The following is an 18,556-nucleotide window of genomic DNA, read 5'->3' as shown; positions in this document are numbered from 1 at the left end:
CTGCTAGATGCAAAGGAAGGAACTGATTGGCCTAAGAGCACAACTACGAACCTTCCACAACCAGGTATCAAAGCTGTTTAGGCTCAGGACACGGGACTCAGCTACCAGCTTTGCCACAGATCCTTCTGGACAAAGATGAACTACTGACAAAATGTGAAGAAGCTTCCCTTTCTCCCAGATGCATCAGAGAGATCAGTCAGACCTTTGGTCAACATACACCAAGAATCAAATAAATGCTCAAGCGAACAAGTGCCATTGCACAACAAGCCTAAAACAGCCTCAAAGTCAAGACTCCAGACTCTGACATTAAATCAACATTTTTAATTTTTTTTTTTAAATGTGCTTTTTTATGAATTGCTGTTCCAATGCTTCCCCCTTAAAAAAAAACCCCACACCTTGCCAAATGAGGCGCAAATCACCTGAAGTTAGTTTGTAACAAATTAAAAAAACAACCCACAAAACAAAGGTTGAAATGCTTTAGAATCACAACAATGTACAAAAAAAAAAAAAAAAAAAAAAAAAAAAAGGGAGGAAAATACAACCTGAAAGTGTTCAAAATTCAGAAAGACTAGTCAAGTCCATTGCTTCAGCAAGGGGATGCTGCTGCGACCCCTGCCAGTGGGTCCTGGGCCACCAGCCTGCCTCAATGCCAAACAGGCTCCTCTCCCACTGTCGCCAGCATCCAAGGAAGAGTGAATGCATTACCCTTTGAAGGTATCAATGGGGGGAACAACTCACAAGCAGCTCTGGGAGGTCACATCACATTCAGGAGGAACAGTCTCTAGCATGCCCCTAACCACCTGCAAGGTCTGTGTGAAAGAGCAGCCTCCCTCCTCCTTATTGTACTGATGCCTCAGAGATGCAGAACAGTGCTTTAAATCTGTGAGAGATTAAAGGGCTTAGTAAGGGCAGTAAACAGACAGTTAAGTAAACAGCCCAGCACTGGAACTCATCTTCACAGAGCGAGGTAGTGTGAATTTCACCCCAGTTTAAAATAGACAGGGGTAGCAGAAAGGCTGAAGACTTCCATGTAAAGCAGTTCCTGGCCTAGAAACCTTCCTGTGCTCCCTCTGGGAATGAAAAGATCTGTGTTCATGGCTTCCTCGCTCTCAGCCTGGCTTTGGTAGCCACACTTCAACCCTGAGGTTCAGATGTTTGCTATAGAAGTTTTCCCATGATCTGATTTAGTACAGCAGCTTCCTCAAGGTTAAGCAGCAATGAACTAGCTGGGAGAGAGCAAAACGGTCCACAGATATTTTGGTTTTTTCCTGCCCCTTTTGGTTAGTCCCTTTCTCTACAAATCCCTTTTGACAGGACCAGAACAGGGACACCCTGAAAACTCATAGGAGCTGCACAGTGTAACTTAGCCAGGTGCTGCTAACTGGGAGCTGTTCAAACAGGGTTTTTACTTGCCAGCCGGGAAGGGACTGGCCCAGAACCCACTGAAAAAGGAGACACAGGCCCTTTTTGCTCCTCCTGTTGTCATTCCTATCCGACTGACATTTAGATGGTATGTTCTAGTGACGGCTGGAGACCAGCCCTTTGACTTTGGACATCTTCTTTGTGGGCTGCCTTTGTTCTGTGTGTGGAGGGCACTCTCGCTCTACCAGCTGCTGTTCCATCTCCTGTGCCGATGACGAGGCTGTAGCTTTTAATGTTTTCTTTATGTTTGTGACCTGGCCAAGAAGAGACAGTGAATCAGCACCTGCTTCTTCCACCCCTCGCTGCAGACACTTTGTTCATAAACATATTGAAAAACCCCTGGAGTATAAGAGTGGAGATTATAAAAGAGACTCTCCCAGCAGTAACATGCTCTGCATTTGAGTTAAATAAAGGTAATGTTTTATCCTCATTTATAGACAGAGCTGATAGTATTTCCAGTCTGGAACAACCAGGGATTACTTTTTTTCCTAAGAGACAATGGCACAATATTGTACCACCCTTCTGTCTGGCTGGAGGGAACTACTACTGCCTTGGTGCAGAAGGGCCATCCTACCATTCTGTTGGCCAGAAGCAGGAAGGGGAAAGGAGACAGTGAAAGAAAAATTTACTCTCAGGACAGAACTCAAGAAGGAAAAATGCCATTTGGCCTAGCTGACTACCTGAGACACAGGTATTTGCTAAAAAGCAGGAACCGAAATTGGTTTTGTGGGAAGCAGCAGTAATGTTTCTGCTACTCTAGCTAAAAGGGAAAGATATAGCACTAACCACAATCCTCCGTCCCCTGGAACTCTGTAGGGCTCACCACAAATAGAGTGAGCGAACCTTTAAAAAACCCCCAAGGTTTGGGAGTCAGGTGTACCAACTCCAAGCCAAAGGCATCTGGCAAACCAATGTGCTATGGATGCCGAACAAGCCGCCGAGCAGACGCAAACAGACCTGCGGGGATGCTAACCCCTGATGTAGCGTCTCGGGAGGCCCATCCCCACCTTGCCAGCGGCCGAGCCGAGGTTCGGGAGCAGGGCCGGGCTGGACCGCGGGCTCGTGCTGCCACCTAACGGCGGGAGCGCGCCAGGGCCCGGCCCGACTCGGAGGAGCTGCCTCGGGCACTTTTTGCAAAAGCAAATTAGACTCCAGAGGTTTTTAACTACACTTCCAGGTTTAACAAAAAAGTGTGTTTGACTTCCTGCCTGCCTTGTACGAAGGGAACAGAGCTGAAGATCTGTGGTAAAAGCACAGTTTTCCTAACTAATCAATTCAGGAAACCACAATTTAGTACAGCCACCTAGTCTAAATCTATAAAAATTTATCAAGAAAAGTTCCACTCTGCTGGATGTTTGATATTTGTGGTCTCACTAGCCCTCAGAAGCAGATGTGTTTTCTTTCTACCCCACGCCTGACTGGCATGATTGCTAGCCTTCTTCTGAGAGTTGTGACCATCAACCAGGCATTACCAGATTACTTCCTTCAGCAAACAATCATTTATCCAACAGCATAGAGGCCTGAGATGACTCTATACCCACCTCCATCTCTACCTGCTGCTGAGTTCGGTGGTGGTTCTCTTTGCACTGGTTGGCCCTAAGTACTTGCTGCTCAATTCCTAAAAGAACTGCTTCACAGCCATCACACCTGCAAGATACAAACAATGTCAGTGTTTACGAGTTCTCTCTGGAGCAGCTCAATCAGGCAATCTGAAAAGTCACACTCATCTAAAAGTTTAAGAGATTATTAAATTTATACTTCCTGCTTAGAGTTGCAAAAAGCTGGCAAGAAAAAGCTTTGCTGTGTACTTGATGCATTTTCCAGCATTCTCTAGAGAGTCTGTTACTCTTACCATCAGAGAGCAAGTGCAGGTTCAATGCACTTTCATCTTCCTTTTCAGTCAGAATTACATCTTAAACAGGATGCAACATAGTATTCAAATGCAAAATTTTAAAATTAAAGAAAAAAGTAATATTGAGATAATCCTCTTGCCTGCTAAGTGTTCAAATGACAAGAGCACTCAGCACGGAACTCAGAACTGGAGAAGACAAAACGGGAGTTGGCAGTGGGTTCACTGTTACCTTCCAAACAATGCTGCAAGGTCCGGGAAGCTGCCAGAGCCCTCCCACTGTGATGGGACTGAGAGACCCAGAGCAGAGAAGCAAAAAGCCTGCCCCCACCACAGGACAGCATATTTGCCCAGCAGTTTAATTAGTTTTCATGCACTCATTACCATAGCAACTAGGAAGCAATTCCCACTCAGCTCAGGACCTGCAAACTGCTCCACAGTTTATGGGGGAATTTCTTTAGGTGGGAAGGGAATCCTACAAAAAGATGAGAAACAGCTTCCTGGCAAAGGTACAAAGAGATAATACCACAGTGCCACTATAGTTGCAGACAGGCTACATTTGCAGGAACAAAGAGAAGACAAAGCTCCCTTAAACTTCAAACTTGAGGAGACATCCCATTAAGAGCTGTCATTCTCTAGAATTTGCCCACACAATTCTCAACACAGTGAAAAAGGCTGAAAAGTAACGGTTCTGTCTTCATTATCAAGTGTTGCAGCCCGAAGTGAAGCAGCTCCCACCAGAGAACCTGAGTCCAGTCTGGCACCTCTTTCTGCAAAGTCCTCGACTCCTCACTGGGGTTCTGCCATGTAAAAACTACAGTGAGAGCAGAAGCTCACAATGTGGTACAGTTTGGCTTGATACATAATACAAATTGAATCCCAGATGGGATCTTGGAAAACTTGCCCAAGAGACTCCTCCTCCAAGTGCCTACTTACAGCATAAGACTCCTGATTAATGGAACATGGTGAAATTGAGCCAGCACTTGAAACTCTGAGGGGAAAAACAGGACAAGCTATGTACAAGGAACAAGGAGGGTGGAGAGACTGCCTCACCATTCCTGGAGTGTTTTGACAATGTTACTGATGTCCTTCTTCTGAATGTCTCTGCCAATACAAAAATCCACCTCTAACACCTGGTTTCGTTGATCCAGCTTCCCTTGGATAATGTCTGTGTAAACTGCTTCAATAATCAGATCTTCCAGCTCCCTCAGATTCCTCATATCCAGGTCGTTCAGCAATACAGAATAGGGAATGCACTAAAAACAGCAAGACCAAGAGTAAGTTAACAGTCCTAGAACCAAAATGAATAGCTAAGTCTCAGAAGGTCAAGACCCAAATGTTTGTTGTATCCTACACTTTGACCTGCAGTGCAGCAGTGACTGATCATGGCAGAACAAATGCTTGCCAGGCTATGAAATATTCTGACACAATTTTGGTAATTCCTGAAGCTTTGGTATAGCACATTCTAGAAGAAAAAAGGTAAAAGGGATTGTAGAAGAGTATTGCTTAATTTTTTCTAGAACAAAAAAATCAGTGTTTTTAAGAATGACTCTCCATCTCCAACAGTGAAAAAAGCCATACAGGTTCCCAGACCTTCCTGGCCAATCTGCACATCAGTTCAGACACCCCTGCACTTCATCCACAGGAGTCCACCAAGTTAATATCCCAAACGTACCAGGAGAAAACACTGTACCCTACAGGTACTTTCCCAGTACAGGATTTTTTTGTGAGTACTCATGCAGTCTGACACAATTTCACTGTTCTGGAATGGATGCTATTTTCTATAACAAAACCGAGAGACAACAGCTGTCACCCCCCACACGCTTTACCTTCATTCGGGAAGCCAGGCTGACGATCGTCAAGTGTTTCAGCTTGTTTTTCTGAGTCACTGTTAATTCAGGCAGGTTATCTTTGTTTGCTGTTAATGGCAAAAAGACAGGATTCAGGACTTTACTTTGAAAATGACACAATCCAGGCTGCAGAAGTTCAGGCTAATTATGCTACACTACACCCCAGAAGACTGAACACCTCCAGCTAATGTGGGTGCTGCCTGGCAAACAGAGCGCGCTGCTGCTGCTGCAGAAAAACTGGCACACCCAGGGAGAGAAGGGGAAAAGTTAAGAAAACTTGGCAATTCCGTTCTTCTCTGTTTCTTTAGTAATTCTTGTTCTGGAATTAGAAGGTAATTCACAACTGGTGCCCTGACAAAACAGTTGGTCAATGGCTTTTTCTCTACCAAGTAATTTTCATTTAATTAACAAGCTGACAGGAAAAAATCTTCCCCATTTGCTGATCTGGTTACAAATACAGCTGGGTTTATTTCTCTGAAGAGCTGCAGAATTTAAAGCATAAACTACCAGGCTGAGGAAGAGAGGAGAAATTATTAATCTAGATGGCCACACTGTCACTGTATTATATCCATGTGCCTCATGAATATTTAAAAAGAGAAGGGAAACTGGCAGCTCTCCAAAGCAAAGAAACTCTTTAAAATACCTGCTTCAATGGAAATTAGTGTTTCATGGCCACTCGAGTTCTCCCATCCATCCCACCTCATCCAATGCTCTACATTTTGACTGGTTTTCCCCCTTTCTCTTTCTTCACTAGAAAAGGAAGAATGAACTCTACTGTCACATACTGTGACACAAGAGCCATGGGCAGCAAACACATCCTCTAATCAGTCACAGAATTCATGAGGCTCATGTTGCCCCACAGACACTGGAATTTCCAGTCCTTGCACTTACAGATGTCACTTCTCCTTACAGGAACTAGATAGCTCATCCACCACCCTGAGAACCAGCACTGTGACAGAACTATTTGTCACACTCTGTAATGGTCTGGATGAGGCTGCTACCCACAAATGAAGCATTAAATTGTAGCAGAATGGAAGCATAAGCACCAGAGATAAAAGCACATTTCAATAGATACAAAGATGATTCACACATAGTCTTTCCAAAGCTGTATAAAAGTCATTATTTTGACTGGTATTCTAGCTAAGAAATTATTCATTTTGTTTCAGCAATGCTGTCAGGGAATAAAAGGTTATCTTACAAACCATATAGGTTTTTATAAATAATGCAGAACAATTTTGTCTAAGTTTTCTGCAGTTTCCATAACTGGTGTCATCTAAATTTCCACAGAGATGTCTGAAATTTCCCTCTACAGAGGTAAATGGCCTGTGAACGTCAATGAATTCTGCTGCAGACCAATTCAACCCAGTGCTGCAGGCCCATCCAAACCAGCATAGTCCCTAACCCTTCCTTTCATTTTTAGCAAGCAAAAAGCACACACGACCCAGACCCCCTACGGACAATTCTCCTCCCAAACAAGCTCTGTTCCTGGATGCTTTCACCCAGCCACACTACACCAGGCATCTACAAGAGCAAAGAATTGCCTCTGACAATCCTAAAGGTGATCCCACACTCTACAAACAGGCAGCAGCCTCTTACCTACATAGTCCCGGTATGTCCCGTATGCAAACAGGTTCAGCAGCTGGAAATAAGCAGCATTAGACCCCTCAGCAAGCTGGATGGGGAGAAAAGAAATGTCACATAACATGGGCAACACAAGCCTGACAGGCACCTTCTCCAGAGAATGGTTTAGCTCTGCACAGGACAAGCAGCACCCAGAAAAGCAATTATATCCCAAGCTGGACCCTTTCTAAGGCCTCAGGAGCAGGAAATTTCAGCAGTTCTAGAATTAAGATGATACAGCCATTTCTGTGCACTGGTACCTAACTCCAGTTTGGACTGTCAACTGCTTTGTGTGGCATCTTGGGAGGCAGAAGAAAAAAAGCAAATCTTAACTTCACCTGACAACCTACAGGGCCAGCTCCTCTTAGCAGGTGATGGGCAAGCAGGTAATGGTGATGGCTGGTGAGGATCCTGGGAAAGTCAGGACAGCTCACCTGCAGAGCCACTACAGCTTCAAAGCAAAGCAAGCTGGGACACTGTAACTGGAGTGCATTTGAAGGTAACACCTGTTCTCTTGCCTGCAAACACTTCACTGGAATAACAGCAGCACCAAGCAGTGATTTTTATTGATTGGGTTTTTAATACCATTAGCTGCACACAAATCCAAGAAAAAACACTACTTGTGATTTGATGCTGAATAACCATCAAGGTGCTTTTACACATATTTTAGAGCCTGTCTGGAAAGCCAAACTTGCTGTACACTCTGTTACTCCAGCTGCAGAGATACTCAACTTAGATTCCTTCACTGTAGTAGAGGCAGGGGCTGGCAAGGCATTCTCAGAAAAAGCTCTGGAACTTACTTTCCACCTTGATTTGAAATGGTTTGGATTTGGTTACCACCCAGGCCTGATACACCAGACATCTGTTCACAAAGACTTTTGGAGAGCACTGAAGTTCTGCTTTCCAGGACAGTGAAGAAGCAGAAAGGGATTTTTCCCTTGTTGGCTGGCAAAGAGCCTTCTTAAAACTGCTACTGTGCTGCTGCCAGGTTTTTGCTGTGTTAGCAATTGCCTTAAGGTAGCAAAGCTTTATATAGGTATTCTTTAACACCTAACATATACAGGCAAAAGCAAGGTCAGTCTCTTATTCAAAAACATCACTCAACCCAGGTAATTATGCACCAGGCCCTCTGGCACAGAAATTCACCCACAGGTTGCCTGTGGAAACTTCTGAGGACCCCTTATACTGGTAGTGCAGAAGAGGCATTAGAATAAAAACTCAACTCTTACCTCTTTCACATTTGTTAACTCCAAAAGCTCTCCAAAGACATAAACCCCAGGAGCTTCCAGCACTTGATTTATAAGAGCAGTCAGAGCTGAGCCACTTGTTCCTTTGGCTAGTAAAATGAACTGCTCTAGAAGATTGCAGGATGGCTTCTGTTCTCCTGCCATTCTAGGTTTTCAATCTGTCAGTAAAAGAACATAATATTAGCACTTCCTTTCTCCCCAGCCGAGTTCTGCCTGGCAGGGGACCAGAAGGTGCCCAGCATAGCAATATTTCAGTGTAAGCAGAGCCAGGCTCTTCTTCAGCATTCAGGGGGCAGGCCAGAAACCCAACTGCTGGTTTAGCTGGGGAGCAAGAATGACTCCCACAATTTCTAAGCAAAATTTCTGTCTGAACAGTTCCCTAAAAGGATGTGCTCTTGCAGACCCCTTCTTATTGGACAGAAGTTCAGATTTCATGCTGTTTTCAGACTTTTCCTTCCAGTGATGCTGCCAAATAATGCCAACTGTAAAGATGCTTATTGATACACTTGATTGACTTCCTCCTTCATCCTTACACAGCTCCAAACCAGCAACTAACGTAGCTCCCTATGAAGGACTGATGTCCACACATCCCACCTTTTCCTTTGACTCTGGCTATTGATACAGTGTGTCTCCACAATTCCCATCGCTTTCTGAACCCAAAAGGCAAAAAAGAACTGTGGCCTGTAAGCAGCTCCCTGGTCTGCACTGTACAGTTCAAGTGTTTTGGGTTAACTGGAAAGCTTAAGTGATAAAAATACCCTTTCTACAAAGGCTCTATTTAAGTCCCTGTAAAGAGAGGTCTTTGTCTTCAGCTGCTGCCTGACATTTCTGGTGTGCATGTTGTTTCCCAGCACCAACATGTTGCTTTTGAAATGTAAACCACTATTTATTAACAACTTCCACAAAATGAGCTGTTTGTTTACAAACAACTGAGACAAAACTTCCCAAGCATGTTATTCAGAAACCAAACAAAGAACTTAGCAGATAAGGGAGGTTTTGTGTTATGTTTGTATGGGATAATTATCAGGCAGAGGGTATAACCTTGATGAGAACCAAACACCAGAGAACCTGTCTGGTTCTGTGTGACCCACATCCACCCTTGTGAGGGGAGCACAGTCATACAGAGGTTTCACCAGGCCTAACCAAATTAAGGCTTGTGAAGGTACCACAGACAGCTTCCTGTATTAGTCAACTTCTAAAAACACACTTTATTCTATTACACCTGCAGGTGCAAATGGTCTCAACTGGAGTGGGCAACGTTTCACACTCTCCACACAGAGATATCCCAGCCCCCGAAGTTTCTTTGGGGCTCTTTCCACCAGAGGCACACGTGCCGCCTGGCTGAACAGCACCTCGGGTCTGGCCGAGAAATCCCCGCATTACAGAACACTCAGTGTGGCCGCCCAACACATCAGTGAAGAAACACACAGAGAGGACAATTTCCTCAGGAGAGAAAATGGGTTGACTGTGCTGGTAATGAGATTCAGGTTTCACAGTTCTATTGTCCTCCCTCACAGGTAATCAAACCACACGCTGGTGTATGAGGTTACAAAAGACCGGCTGGCTGCATCCGTGCCCTGGTGAGAAAGGAACGCCAATTCTCTGCCCCTTTCCAAGTAAACGATCGGACAGCTGCGGTGCTATTGCTATCTGTGTGCACACTCGTATCACCGGGCATACCTCGCTGCTTCCACAACCGACTCACCCTGGTGAGAAGTGACTGAAATACAACAGACACTCCAACACATCTTGTCCAAAGGCTACAACAACCCAAGCTGGGGGGGTAAGCCGGGCTCTCTCGCGGTCAGGCCTTTCTCAGGCAGCTCAGGGAGTTTCAGGGCGGGAAGCGGCCCGCAGACCCTGCAGCAGGAAGGCGGGGGTTTCCCGGCCCTGCCGTTCGCCCCTGACCCCCGGCAGAGCCCTCGGACCCCACCGAGCCTTGCCGCAGGGGGTAATTTACTGGGGGTCCCTCACCGCCGCCCCTGTCGCCCGGAGGCATCTCCCAGCCCCGGCATTACCTCTCCGTTCCCGGCCTCCCGTCCCGCCGCTCCCGGCGCCGAACCCGCCGCGCCTCAGGCCGCCATGATGGCGGCGCCGGTGTCCGCGCGCGGCTCCTTCCCCTCGGAACGCGCGGGCCGCGCCGAACGTTCCGCCCGATCCCGGGCGGCCGCAAGGACCGGGAACCGCGTCCCGGCATCCCTGGGATTCCGCCACGGGGACGGCGGTCTGGCTGTGCTGGCACCCACAGAGCCATGCTCCAGCAGCCCATGCAGCAAACTTCACTTGCTTATGCTGGGACAGCTGCTCCGCTGGGTCTCCAGCAGCTGTTCCAGCATAAGGAAGTAAAATTCCTGCCTCTCTTTCTAGGGATACGAGGTCCAGTGGCAGCATCACAGGGGTTTGCACCCCAAAATAACCCCCGCAAACGACTGCTGTTGTAAGGCCACTTCGTTATTAGAAGTGGGGCCCTTATTAGATTGAATGATTGCATGGCACGCTGGAACAGACTCCCCAGGGAAGCGATCATGGCCCCAAGCCTGGCAGAGCTCAAGGGGTGTTTGGACAACACTGGCACAGGCACAGAGTGGGATTCTTCGGGCTGTCCTGTGCAAGGGCAGGAGTTAGGCTCGATGATCCTTCTGAGTCCCTTCCCACTAAGGATATTCCATGATTCTACCAGCTGAGTTTCTTGGGCCAATCCGCCTGGGAAATACCAAGAGATGGAGTGAAGATAGAAATTACTTTAAACTCCATAGAAAAATGGTCCATGTAAATGATAAACCAAAGGGCAGATCTCTGGCTGTGACATGGGGGAGCAGGGAGGGAATTGGAAGGGTTAAGATCCTCCCCATGGCATAGATCAGGAGCCAAAAGATGCTTGACGGGGTGTCAGAAACAAGGATTTGGGGGTTGTTAACCTCCCCAAGGTCTGTAGGCTCATCCATGCCATGTTGTGAATAAAACGTGCCTCTGTTTGAAATCCTTCAGCTGAGAGCAAAGTGCTTCTGATTTTCAGCCAGCAAGTCCCTGAAGATCAAATCATAGACCAGCATGGTCAGGAGGGGGAAGATTTCAAGCAATGAACATCAGAAACTATTAGGGAAACTGATGGGGCTTAGCCTGTGTCTCAGAGCCATCTACAGCAGGTCCCTAGGGTCCCATCATCCATCAGAGAAGGGGTGTCAGCCAAGTGCAGAGATGCAGGTGTTGGAATGCTGTTGTGACACTGTGTGCTTCAAAGCAAATTGGATGTAAAAAATCAGGCCCTGCGCAACAAGGGAACTCAGCCAGGGCTATAACAAGCCAGTCAGTAATTTACTTAAGCCACACTTGGCTCTCATCTGCACAGGGAGGGGGAATTACCTCTTTAATCACATCCTAACCAGGCCCTTCCCCACGGTTCCTGTTGTCCCGCAGACACACTGGGCACTTGCCTTGGACAAGCAGCGTGTGGCTCCTTTTTCCCAACACTTGCTAAAGCTCAAATTCCAGGCTGAAGCAGAAATGGAAATATATGATTGTGAGCTATTTTCCATGGATTGGTTTTGCAACCTTTTGCTAGAGACTGTGGGTAAAAATCATCTGTTAGCCCCATGTAAGTCAGCCAGGAGTCCCTGTCCTGATACCTCCCAGCTGTTGACAGCCAGCCTGCCTGGCTGACCTGGACTTTGGAGGACAATGTCAGCTAAGCTCAGCTTTTGGGATGGATTTTTATTTTAAGAGGAAAAATATGTGGATGTCCAGCTGTCTTGTTCCCTTTTAAACAGCTATTGCAACCTCTTGCTCCACCCACGCAGCTCTCTGTGTGCCAGGAGATGTTAATCCATTTTATCTTTTAATGTTGGCATTATCTCTCGACTCACTCCACCTCTTTCCCTTGTGATTCTGCAATCCAGGTCCCTTTTAGGCAGCACAAAATTCACCTTATTTCCCTGCACTGCCACAGTAATGACCCCAAGCAGTGGGGTCCTGGACCCCCAGACTTTGAGGACACCTGACCTCACAAAGGAGAGGGCCAACAGTGAAAATACTTTTGTGTTTATTATATTTTCCCTTATCTTTCATTACTCACCTGTGCATGCTTCCATGACCCTTCATCCATTCATTCTCATTCCCTGAAGCTGCCAGCACACACCTCCAGAGCATGGTGGCAGGGAGCTCCCAGGCCCTACTGAAAAGTTTCCAAACTCTTTGTATTTCCCAGGATCCAGGGACTAAGCTACTTGCTGGACTCTCATCTCAGCCAGGCAAGGAGTGATGTCTGTGTGATTGTAGATGTGAAGCTGTACAACCTCTTCCATCAAGTGTGGGGTGGGATGAAGCCTCAGTTTACTAAACTATCTCCCAGTTATGCTGCTGTGCAGAAACACCAGCTCCTTTACCTGAACCTTGAGAGAACAGCTGCTGGAGAAGCAGAAAGCAGGCTGGAGGCATCTTCTCACTTGCAGCGGTAGCTCAGAAGCTGCCACGCCCGCCAGAGATGTGAAGGAAAAGTTTTCGGTTCCAAGTGGTGCCAAGGGATAGAAGATTTGCAGCAACTTTTTAGCAAGCAGATTTCTAAGATGATGTACTCAAGAGTGCTGTTTGTGTTAATGCAGCCAAGGACTTTGGGAGATCCCAGGGTTTTTGACACTCTGAGTTGTGCTGTCACGTGTTCCAGTGCTGTTTGGCCCTGCACTAGTCACTCAAACTTCACATTTCAGCTATGAGCTCTTGTGTGATTTTCAGAAATTCAGGGATGAAAGGTACCTCCCTGCACAGCACGGTGAATTTAGGAATTCTGAGACTTGGCCAGGAAATGCAAAGGCTCCAAGTCGAAACTCCACAGACATCCCTACCCCTGTGCTAGAGAACCTCTTCAAAGCTGCAGGAGTTCCTTCCCATGAGATCTATTTGGTCTCTGGCTCCTTCATCTCTGAGGGGTCTGAATAGAGACAGGACTGAGTTCCTCATGACTTCTGTAAACCAGCACGTCCTACTTCCACATGGCAGGCTCATCCCTACTTAGAACCATTTGTTTCTGCCTTTTTCAGGTCTGCTTTTGTCTTGCTTGCCTTTCCCCCTCATCAGTCTTTTCTCCTTGGTGATCTTTAAGCCCTCCTCCTTAGACAGCATGCAATTCCACAGCCTAGCTAAAATTCAGGACGAATTCTTAATAAAATACAGATATATATTTGCACAGCTCACCTCTGGCACTCTGCCCACATGCAAAATGACCCCTTCATACACTTAAACTGATGGTGGGAAATTAAGCATGGATCATGTCCATCAGGGAAATAAATGCTGCCTATTTTTATTATTAAGATCGCTTATTGGTCATACTGGCAGTGGCCTTGTCCTTATGCATCAAATGCAGCCTTTATTAATGCTCACATTCTCCACTTCTGTACAGTGGTTGATTTGGAGGCAAGTGGAGCCATGAGTTAGCGTGTTGATGGCAACCTGACTGTTCACTAGCCCTCTTTTGGACTTGGTTACAACTGCTGGCTCTATTTTTACCATGACTTATTGCTTTTTATCAGTTGCACTCAGATTGTTAACAGAGGGGCTAATTTGCTCATGTTAAAGAGCAGCCTGTCTCCAGGGATGTGCTAACAAACCCGAGACTTTTCCCCCACAACTGACTCTGCTACACAAACACAAAGGCCATTAAGATGATTACAGGGCTAGAGCACCTCTCCTACGAGGAAAGGCTGAAAGAATTTGCATTGTCCAGCCTGAAGAAAAGAAGGTTCCAGGGTGACCTTATTCAGGCCTTTCTGTACCTGAAGGGGTCCTACAAGAAAGCTAGAGAGGGACTTTTTACAAGGAGATAAAGAGTTCTAGTGACAGAACAAGGGGAATGGCTTCAAAACGACAGAAGGCAGGCAGATTTAGATTAGATATAAGAATGAAATTATTTACTGTGAAGCTGCTGAGGCACTGAAACAGGTTGCCCATCAAAGCTGTGGATGCCCCATCCCTGGATGTGTTCAAGGGCAGTCTGGATGGTCTTTAAGTCCCTTTCCACTCCAACTCCTCTGCGATTCAAATTTCTGCAGCAAAAAGAAGGCTGCCTTTGTTCCGGGGCTAGTACGCTATTTATTTTAAACCTTCCCCACAATGCTGGTCCTGTTCGCTGCGGCCTCGGCACAGGCAGAATCACAGAGCTGTTAGGTTTGGGAGGGACCTCTGGCGACCATCCAGTCCAAGCCCCTGCCAAGACAGGGTCAGCTGGAGCAGATGGCACACAACTCGTCCAGGTGGGTTTTGAAAGTCTCCAGCAGAAGCTGCTCTGGGTCTGAGCACCCGGGTCCCCCGCACCACCCGAGTCTAAGGCTGGAGCTCCGCCGAGCAGCGCCTAAGACGAAACCTTGGGAGCCCCCACAGCCTGGCGAGAGAAGCGCCAGCCGAGCTCCAGCGGCTCGGGGCCGTTCGGCCACGGCTGACCAGGCCCGGGGCGGTTTGTCGCCCGCTGAACTACCCGCCCCGAGGCCTCCCGGGCCCGGGGCCCGCCCGCTGCCCCTGCCCGGTCATCCTGCGGCGCCTCCATCGCGGCCACGTCAGGCCCAACCGAAGAGTCTCCGCGACCGCTGCGCACCCACCCTTGAATGAGGGGGAGCGCTGCCGATTGGTCAGTACGGCTGTCATTCCTGCGCCAGAAGGCGGGGTGAGGGGGAGACAGCAGCGGTTGATTGGTCGGCGCTGCGGCGGGCGGCCGCTGGGGTTGGTTGCGCCGGGCAGTGGCGGGTGCGCGGGAGGGAGGGGCGGGGGGTCCTGAGGCTCGGCTGTCACCGCCGCGCTCCCGCCAGGCCCGGCCCAGCCCCGTCCGCCCGCCCGCGGCGCGGCAGGACCATGTCGGCCACGGACGAGCGGGCCAAGGAGATCCTCCGCGGCTTCAAGTTGTATCCTCCGTGCGGGGGCCGTGTGGCGGCGCGGGGGGCGCGGGGATCGTCGCCCCGCTGTGGCGAGGCCCCTGGGGCGGGAGGGGGTTGCCATGGCAACGCGGTTATCGATGGCGTCCGCGCTCCGGCGGTGGCGGAGGGTCCCTCGGGGCTGGCACCGGCCCTGAGCCGCCTGGGGCGGGGGGACGGGGAAGGAGGCCCGTGACGCCGGGGCCGGGGTCCCGTCCCTGCCCTGCGGGGTGCCGTGGGTGGGGAGCTCCCCGCGGCCGAAGTCCCGGGCAGGGAGGCGGCGGTTGCCGCCCCTCCGGCCCCTGCCCGGCGCTGAGAGGGGCTGGGCCGGGGGCGGCGGCCTCGGGCAGCGGGAGCCCCCCACCCGCAGCGAGGACAGCTTACAGAGGGCAGGTGAAGTAGCTCTGCGCCAGGAGGATCTGATCCCTTTCCCTCCGGCCTGCGCTTAAGCACCTCTGCTTGGAAAGGAAATACCTGGTGGTCAGGTCCAGGAGCAACTAAACACCTTGTTCCTTGTCATATCGTGAGGTACTGGCACATGTGTTGGTCGTGCAGTGTCTTTTATTGCTGACGTGTTCTGCGTGTAAATGCCTTTCTGTGCAGCTCGTTTAAAAACTTTTCTTGTTGTGGCTTTCAAGAAGCATTCTGGTTTTATGCCTGTGGTACCTGGATGTGAATTTAAAGCTGATGAAGTGAGATAGATCTGAGCTTGGAAGAGAGGTGAGAGCCTTTGTGCACCTTCCAACCCAGGATTTCAGCAGAGAAAGGCTCAACCAAAAGGCCCATATTCAAACTAAGGGATTGAGAAATAGAGAAACTTTATTTTACATGTGGCATATTTTACTGAAGTAAATTCTTCTAAGCCTAGAGGGCAAATGCAAGCATGCTGTCTTGACCTTTTAGACATCAGAATATTGTTGTGAGTTGGTTTATATTTATTTTTTTACAATAAAAAGGACAGAAGTGAAGGAAATATCCTCTTGATCAAAACCTATTATTTCTAAACAGGGTGGTAGGGTTTTTTTGTTCTGTGAGATGTTCATAATCTCTATGCCAGCTGTAGCAGGATCTGATTTTCTAGGTTGGATTTAGACAGATAGCTTTTATCAAACTATAAGCAGATGCTTTTCCTAACTTTTTATAGAATCATTGCAGTCTCCAGCAGCTGCTAGTACTGCATCTGGTTCCTTTGCTTCTGCACTGGCACTATTGACAATTCTTTGTATTTATGAAGATGTAGTATTTTAGCTGTCAAAACCTAAATTAAAAACCTCTTGTGCTGGCAATTAGAAGAAGAATAAGCTTCTGACAAGACCAGACTAAGCCGTTGGTAGAAGTGAGGAGTGCCTTGAAAGTTAAGCCTAGGGAGCAAACTTTTAAGTGCTTTTTGCATGCGTTTGTGCATAGTCTTTATTGGATAGCAGGATTTACATAAAGGCGTTTGTCCAACTTTGAATGAAATAATACTTTTTGTTGTTTGCTGTCTTAAAGAGAAAATGCTTTTTGCTATATGAGAGGAAGGATGTCAGACAACAAACTGTGATCCCAAGCAGCCATAGCATGGACAAGAAGCTTTATTAGAAGCACTCTGCAGTCTGTATTGACATGTCTCAAGTCTAGTCTTCAATGGTTTGTCCTTGCAAAAAAAAAAAAAAAAAAATCCCAAAAACCAAAAACACCCCATTACTTCTGGCAGAACAGTTTAAGTCAAAATCTGGACCACACTTCTCCAAAAACATGGTAGAGTACCTTGATAGTTGCCATAGGGGCTGGGTAGTACCAAGTCTGACAAACAGGAAAGTCTGTGGAAGCATTTTATGACTGGAACTTTTAGCAAGTTGAAAAACATCTATGTTGCCTTTGGTAAAGCAGAAGAGAGGCTGAGCAGACATTCCTCATTTGTGAGGAAGTCTTGGGACACCACAGGAAGCAGCTCATGCCCAGCTGTGACCACGCTGCCTGCCAGGGAGGCATCAGCTCAGACTTCCCATCCCGTGTCCAAGGGCAGGCATCTGTTCCAGAGGCAACTGCAATTTAGATGCTTTATCTTCCACCCACCCTATTGCTGCATGTACTCATTTAATTAATAGAAAGAAAGAAAGAAATGCGTTCTGAAAAACTGTTCAGTTTATACTTGGAGTACCTGAAAACTTCCTCCCCTGCTCCCACAAGGGAGGGAGTTCAACACCACCAACTTAAGCACAGCATACAAACTTGGCACTTTTAAACTGAACTTGCTTTTAGCACGAGAGAGGAGCATGTCATTGCACCCAGAGGCTGTGTGCAAGGGATTCCTTGGGAGGAAAGAACAGTTGCTAGGGCCAGAAGCATTATTGAGGAAGCAGGCTTCCAAAATAAACCCTAATTTTAACATGACAGCAGACACTCTAGCTGGAAGTCCAGTTCACATTGAGTAATCAGAGTTTCCTCAAACATTTCTGTTTACTTGTGGTTCCTGAGAAGGGGTTAATTACAAGCTTTCCTACTTCATTGGGGCATGCTGGATGATTGGGGCATGTGGAAATTAAATTATAGCCTAAATCCACCCTCTAATTTCCATGCAAAGATAGGTTTTTCTTCCTCTATGACACTAGTGCAGAAGTATGTTGTGACTAATGTCCCAAAATTCAAGCCAGGAACATTTATTCCCTCTTCTCATGGATTTTGCTATTTTAAAAATATTAAAACCAAGGGAAATATATTTGATGCTTGCAGGAAAATGAGAATATTATACTTTATTACACCTGTTCTAAGAATTTTTATGGTACCAGTTAAAATTGAACATTAACAGCCCAGTAAATATGGTGCAGAAAAATTTTGAAAGCAGACAGCAAAGACTTACAGCTTGTCACTTATTCAGGGACAATATTTGCTAACAGAGCTTGTGTGCTTATCAACAAACTCTTCTGAAGGCACTTCCTAACTCCCAGAGCTTTTTCCAGCTTTATTCTCACCACTGTTTTTCTGCCTCTCTTTTCTAGCAGAGCATTATCCTCTTTGAAAGATGGGGAGAGCTGAAGTGAAAATATACCAGAATCACCAGGAGTATCTGTGAACTTTGTATTACTCTGCAGACAGGGAAACTTCCACTCCCAGCTTCAGCCTGGTCTGCTGTACACACAGAACTGAAGTCAATGACAGTCTTGTACATCAATTCCTAGAATAGTCCCTGAAGTTTTGAACTAGTTTGACACAGCAAGGTTGAGAAATCTAATTGGAAGCAACACTAAAATAAGTTTCCAACTTCATTGTTAGGCTGGTGGGTGTTTGGCAGCTTATTCATTCGAAATGCTTACCTGCTGCAGTGTTTACAAAACTAACAAGGTAGCAGCTTCAATTTGCTTAAAGATTCCCCTTTGTTTTGAGGTTTCCTCTGTGCACTTCCTCAGATCTCACTCTGTCAGACTCCTCCCAATGGAATAGAAAGACAAACCATCAAATTCATGGGTTAAAAGGGGCACTGGCCAGCCAAAAGAAGGAACAGGACTTCCCAGAGGCTGGGACATGTACCCTGTAGAGACCCAAAGCAGAACTTGCATGTAGCTTGCTCTAATACAATTTTAAAACACCCTAGAAAACATGAGTTTGTTCTCCTTCATTCGTATTTCTGGGGGGTTTTTTTAACCCTCTTACTACAAAACTTAAAATACTTTACAAGCAAGAGTTGTCCACATT

General features: G+C 47.1%; 2 protein-coding genes across 4 annotated transcripts in view; one reads left to right on the top strand and one right to left on the bottom strand.

Annotated features, from left to right (window-relative positions):
* Window positions 1–317: 317 nt before the first annotated feature.
* Window positions 318–10,092, bottom strand: COPS7B (COP9 signalosome subunit 7B). 2 transcript variants are annotated; one of them, XM_066193439.1, is made up of 7 exons: window positions 10,007–10,092; window positions 7,971–8,146; window positions 6,718–6,793; window positions 5,101–5,189; window positions 4,325–4,527; window positions 2,964–3,069; window positions 318–1,676 (listed from the first exon to the last, which is right to left on the bottom strand). In XM_066193439.1, exons 2-7 carry the CDS (start codon window positions 8,130–8,132, stop codon window positions 1,518–1,520), a joined length of 795 nt encoding a protein of 264 aa, XP_066049536.1. In that variant the 5' UTR covers window positions 8,133–8,146; window positions 10,007–10,092; the 3' UTR covers window positions 318–1,517. The 2 variants fall into 2 exon arrangements, with proteins under 2 accessions (XP_066049536.1, XP_066049537.1); XM_066193440.1 differs by lacking the exons at window positions 7,971–8,146; window positions 10,007–10,092 and adding an exon at window positions 5,765–5,871 and having other exon boundaries at window positions 6,718–6,769.
* Window positions 10,093–14,708: 4,616 nt separating this feature from the next.
* The window catches only part of PDE6D (phosphodiesterase 6D), a 33,618-nt gene continuing 29,770 nt past the window's right edge, over window positions 14,709–18,556 (top strand). Inside the window, exon 1 of one of the 2 annotated variants that reach the window (XM_066193434.1) lies at window positions 14,709–14,872. In XM_066193434.1, the coding sequence (XP_066049531.1) occupies window positions 14,823–14,872 (50 nt within the window). In that variant the 5' untranslated portion in view covers window positions 14,709–14,822. Of the gene's footprint in view, window positions 14,873–15,348; window positions 15,410–18,556 lie in introns of those variants that run through there. The other variant, XM_066193438.1, reaches the window with a different exon arrangement.

The sequence above is a fragment of the Chamaea fasciata genome, unplaced genomic scaffold, assembly GCF_029207755.1.
Source record: "Chamaea fasciata isolate MVZ Bird 193981 ecotype frontalis unplaced genomic scaffold, bChaFas1.0.hap1 SCAF_11, whole genome shotgun sequence".
Classification (NCBI taxonomy): Eukaryota; Metazoa; Chordata; class Aves; order Passeriformes; family Sylviidae; genus Chamaea; species Chamaea fasciata.
This window is presented reverse-complemented; position numbering and strand designations above follow the sequence as displayed.

Coding starts and splice junctions, on each gene's coding strand:
- COPS7B (XM_066193439.1), bottom strand. CDS start 8,132: ATGGCAGGAGAACAGAAGCCATCCTGCAATCTTCTAGAGCAGTTCATT. Junction 4,528..5,100: donor GCCTGGCTTCCCGAATGAAG/GTAAAGCGTGTG, acceptor TGCTGTTTTTAG/TGCATTCCCTATTCTGTATT. Junction 3,070..4,324: donor GTCAAAACACTCCAGGAATG/GTGAGGCAGTCT, acceptor TGTATCTTGCAG/GTGTGATGGCTGTGAAGCAG.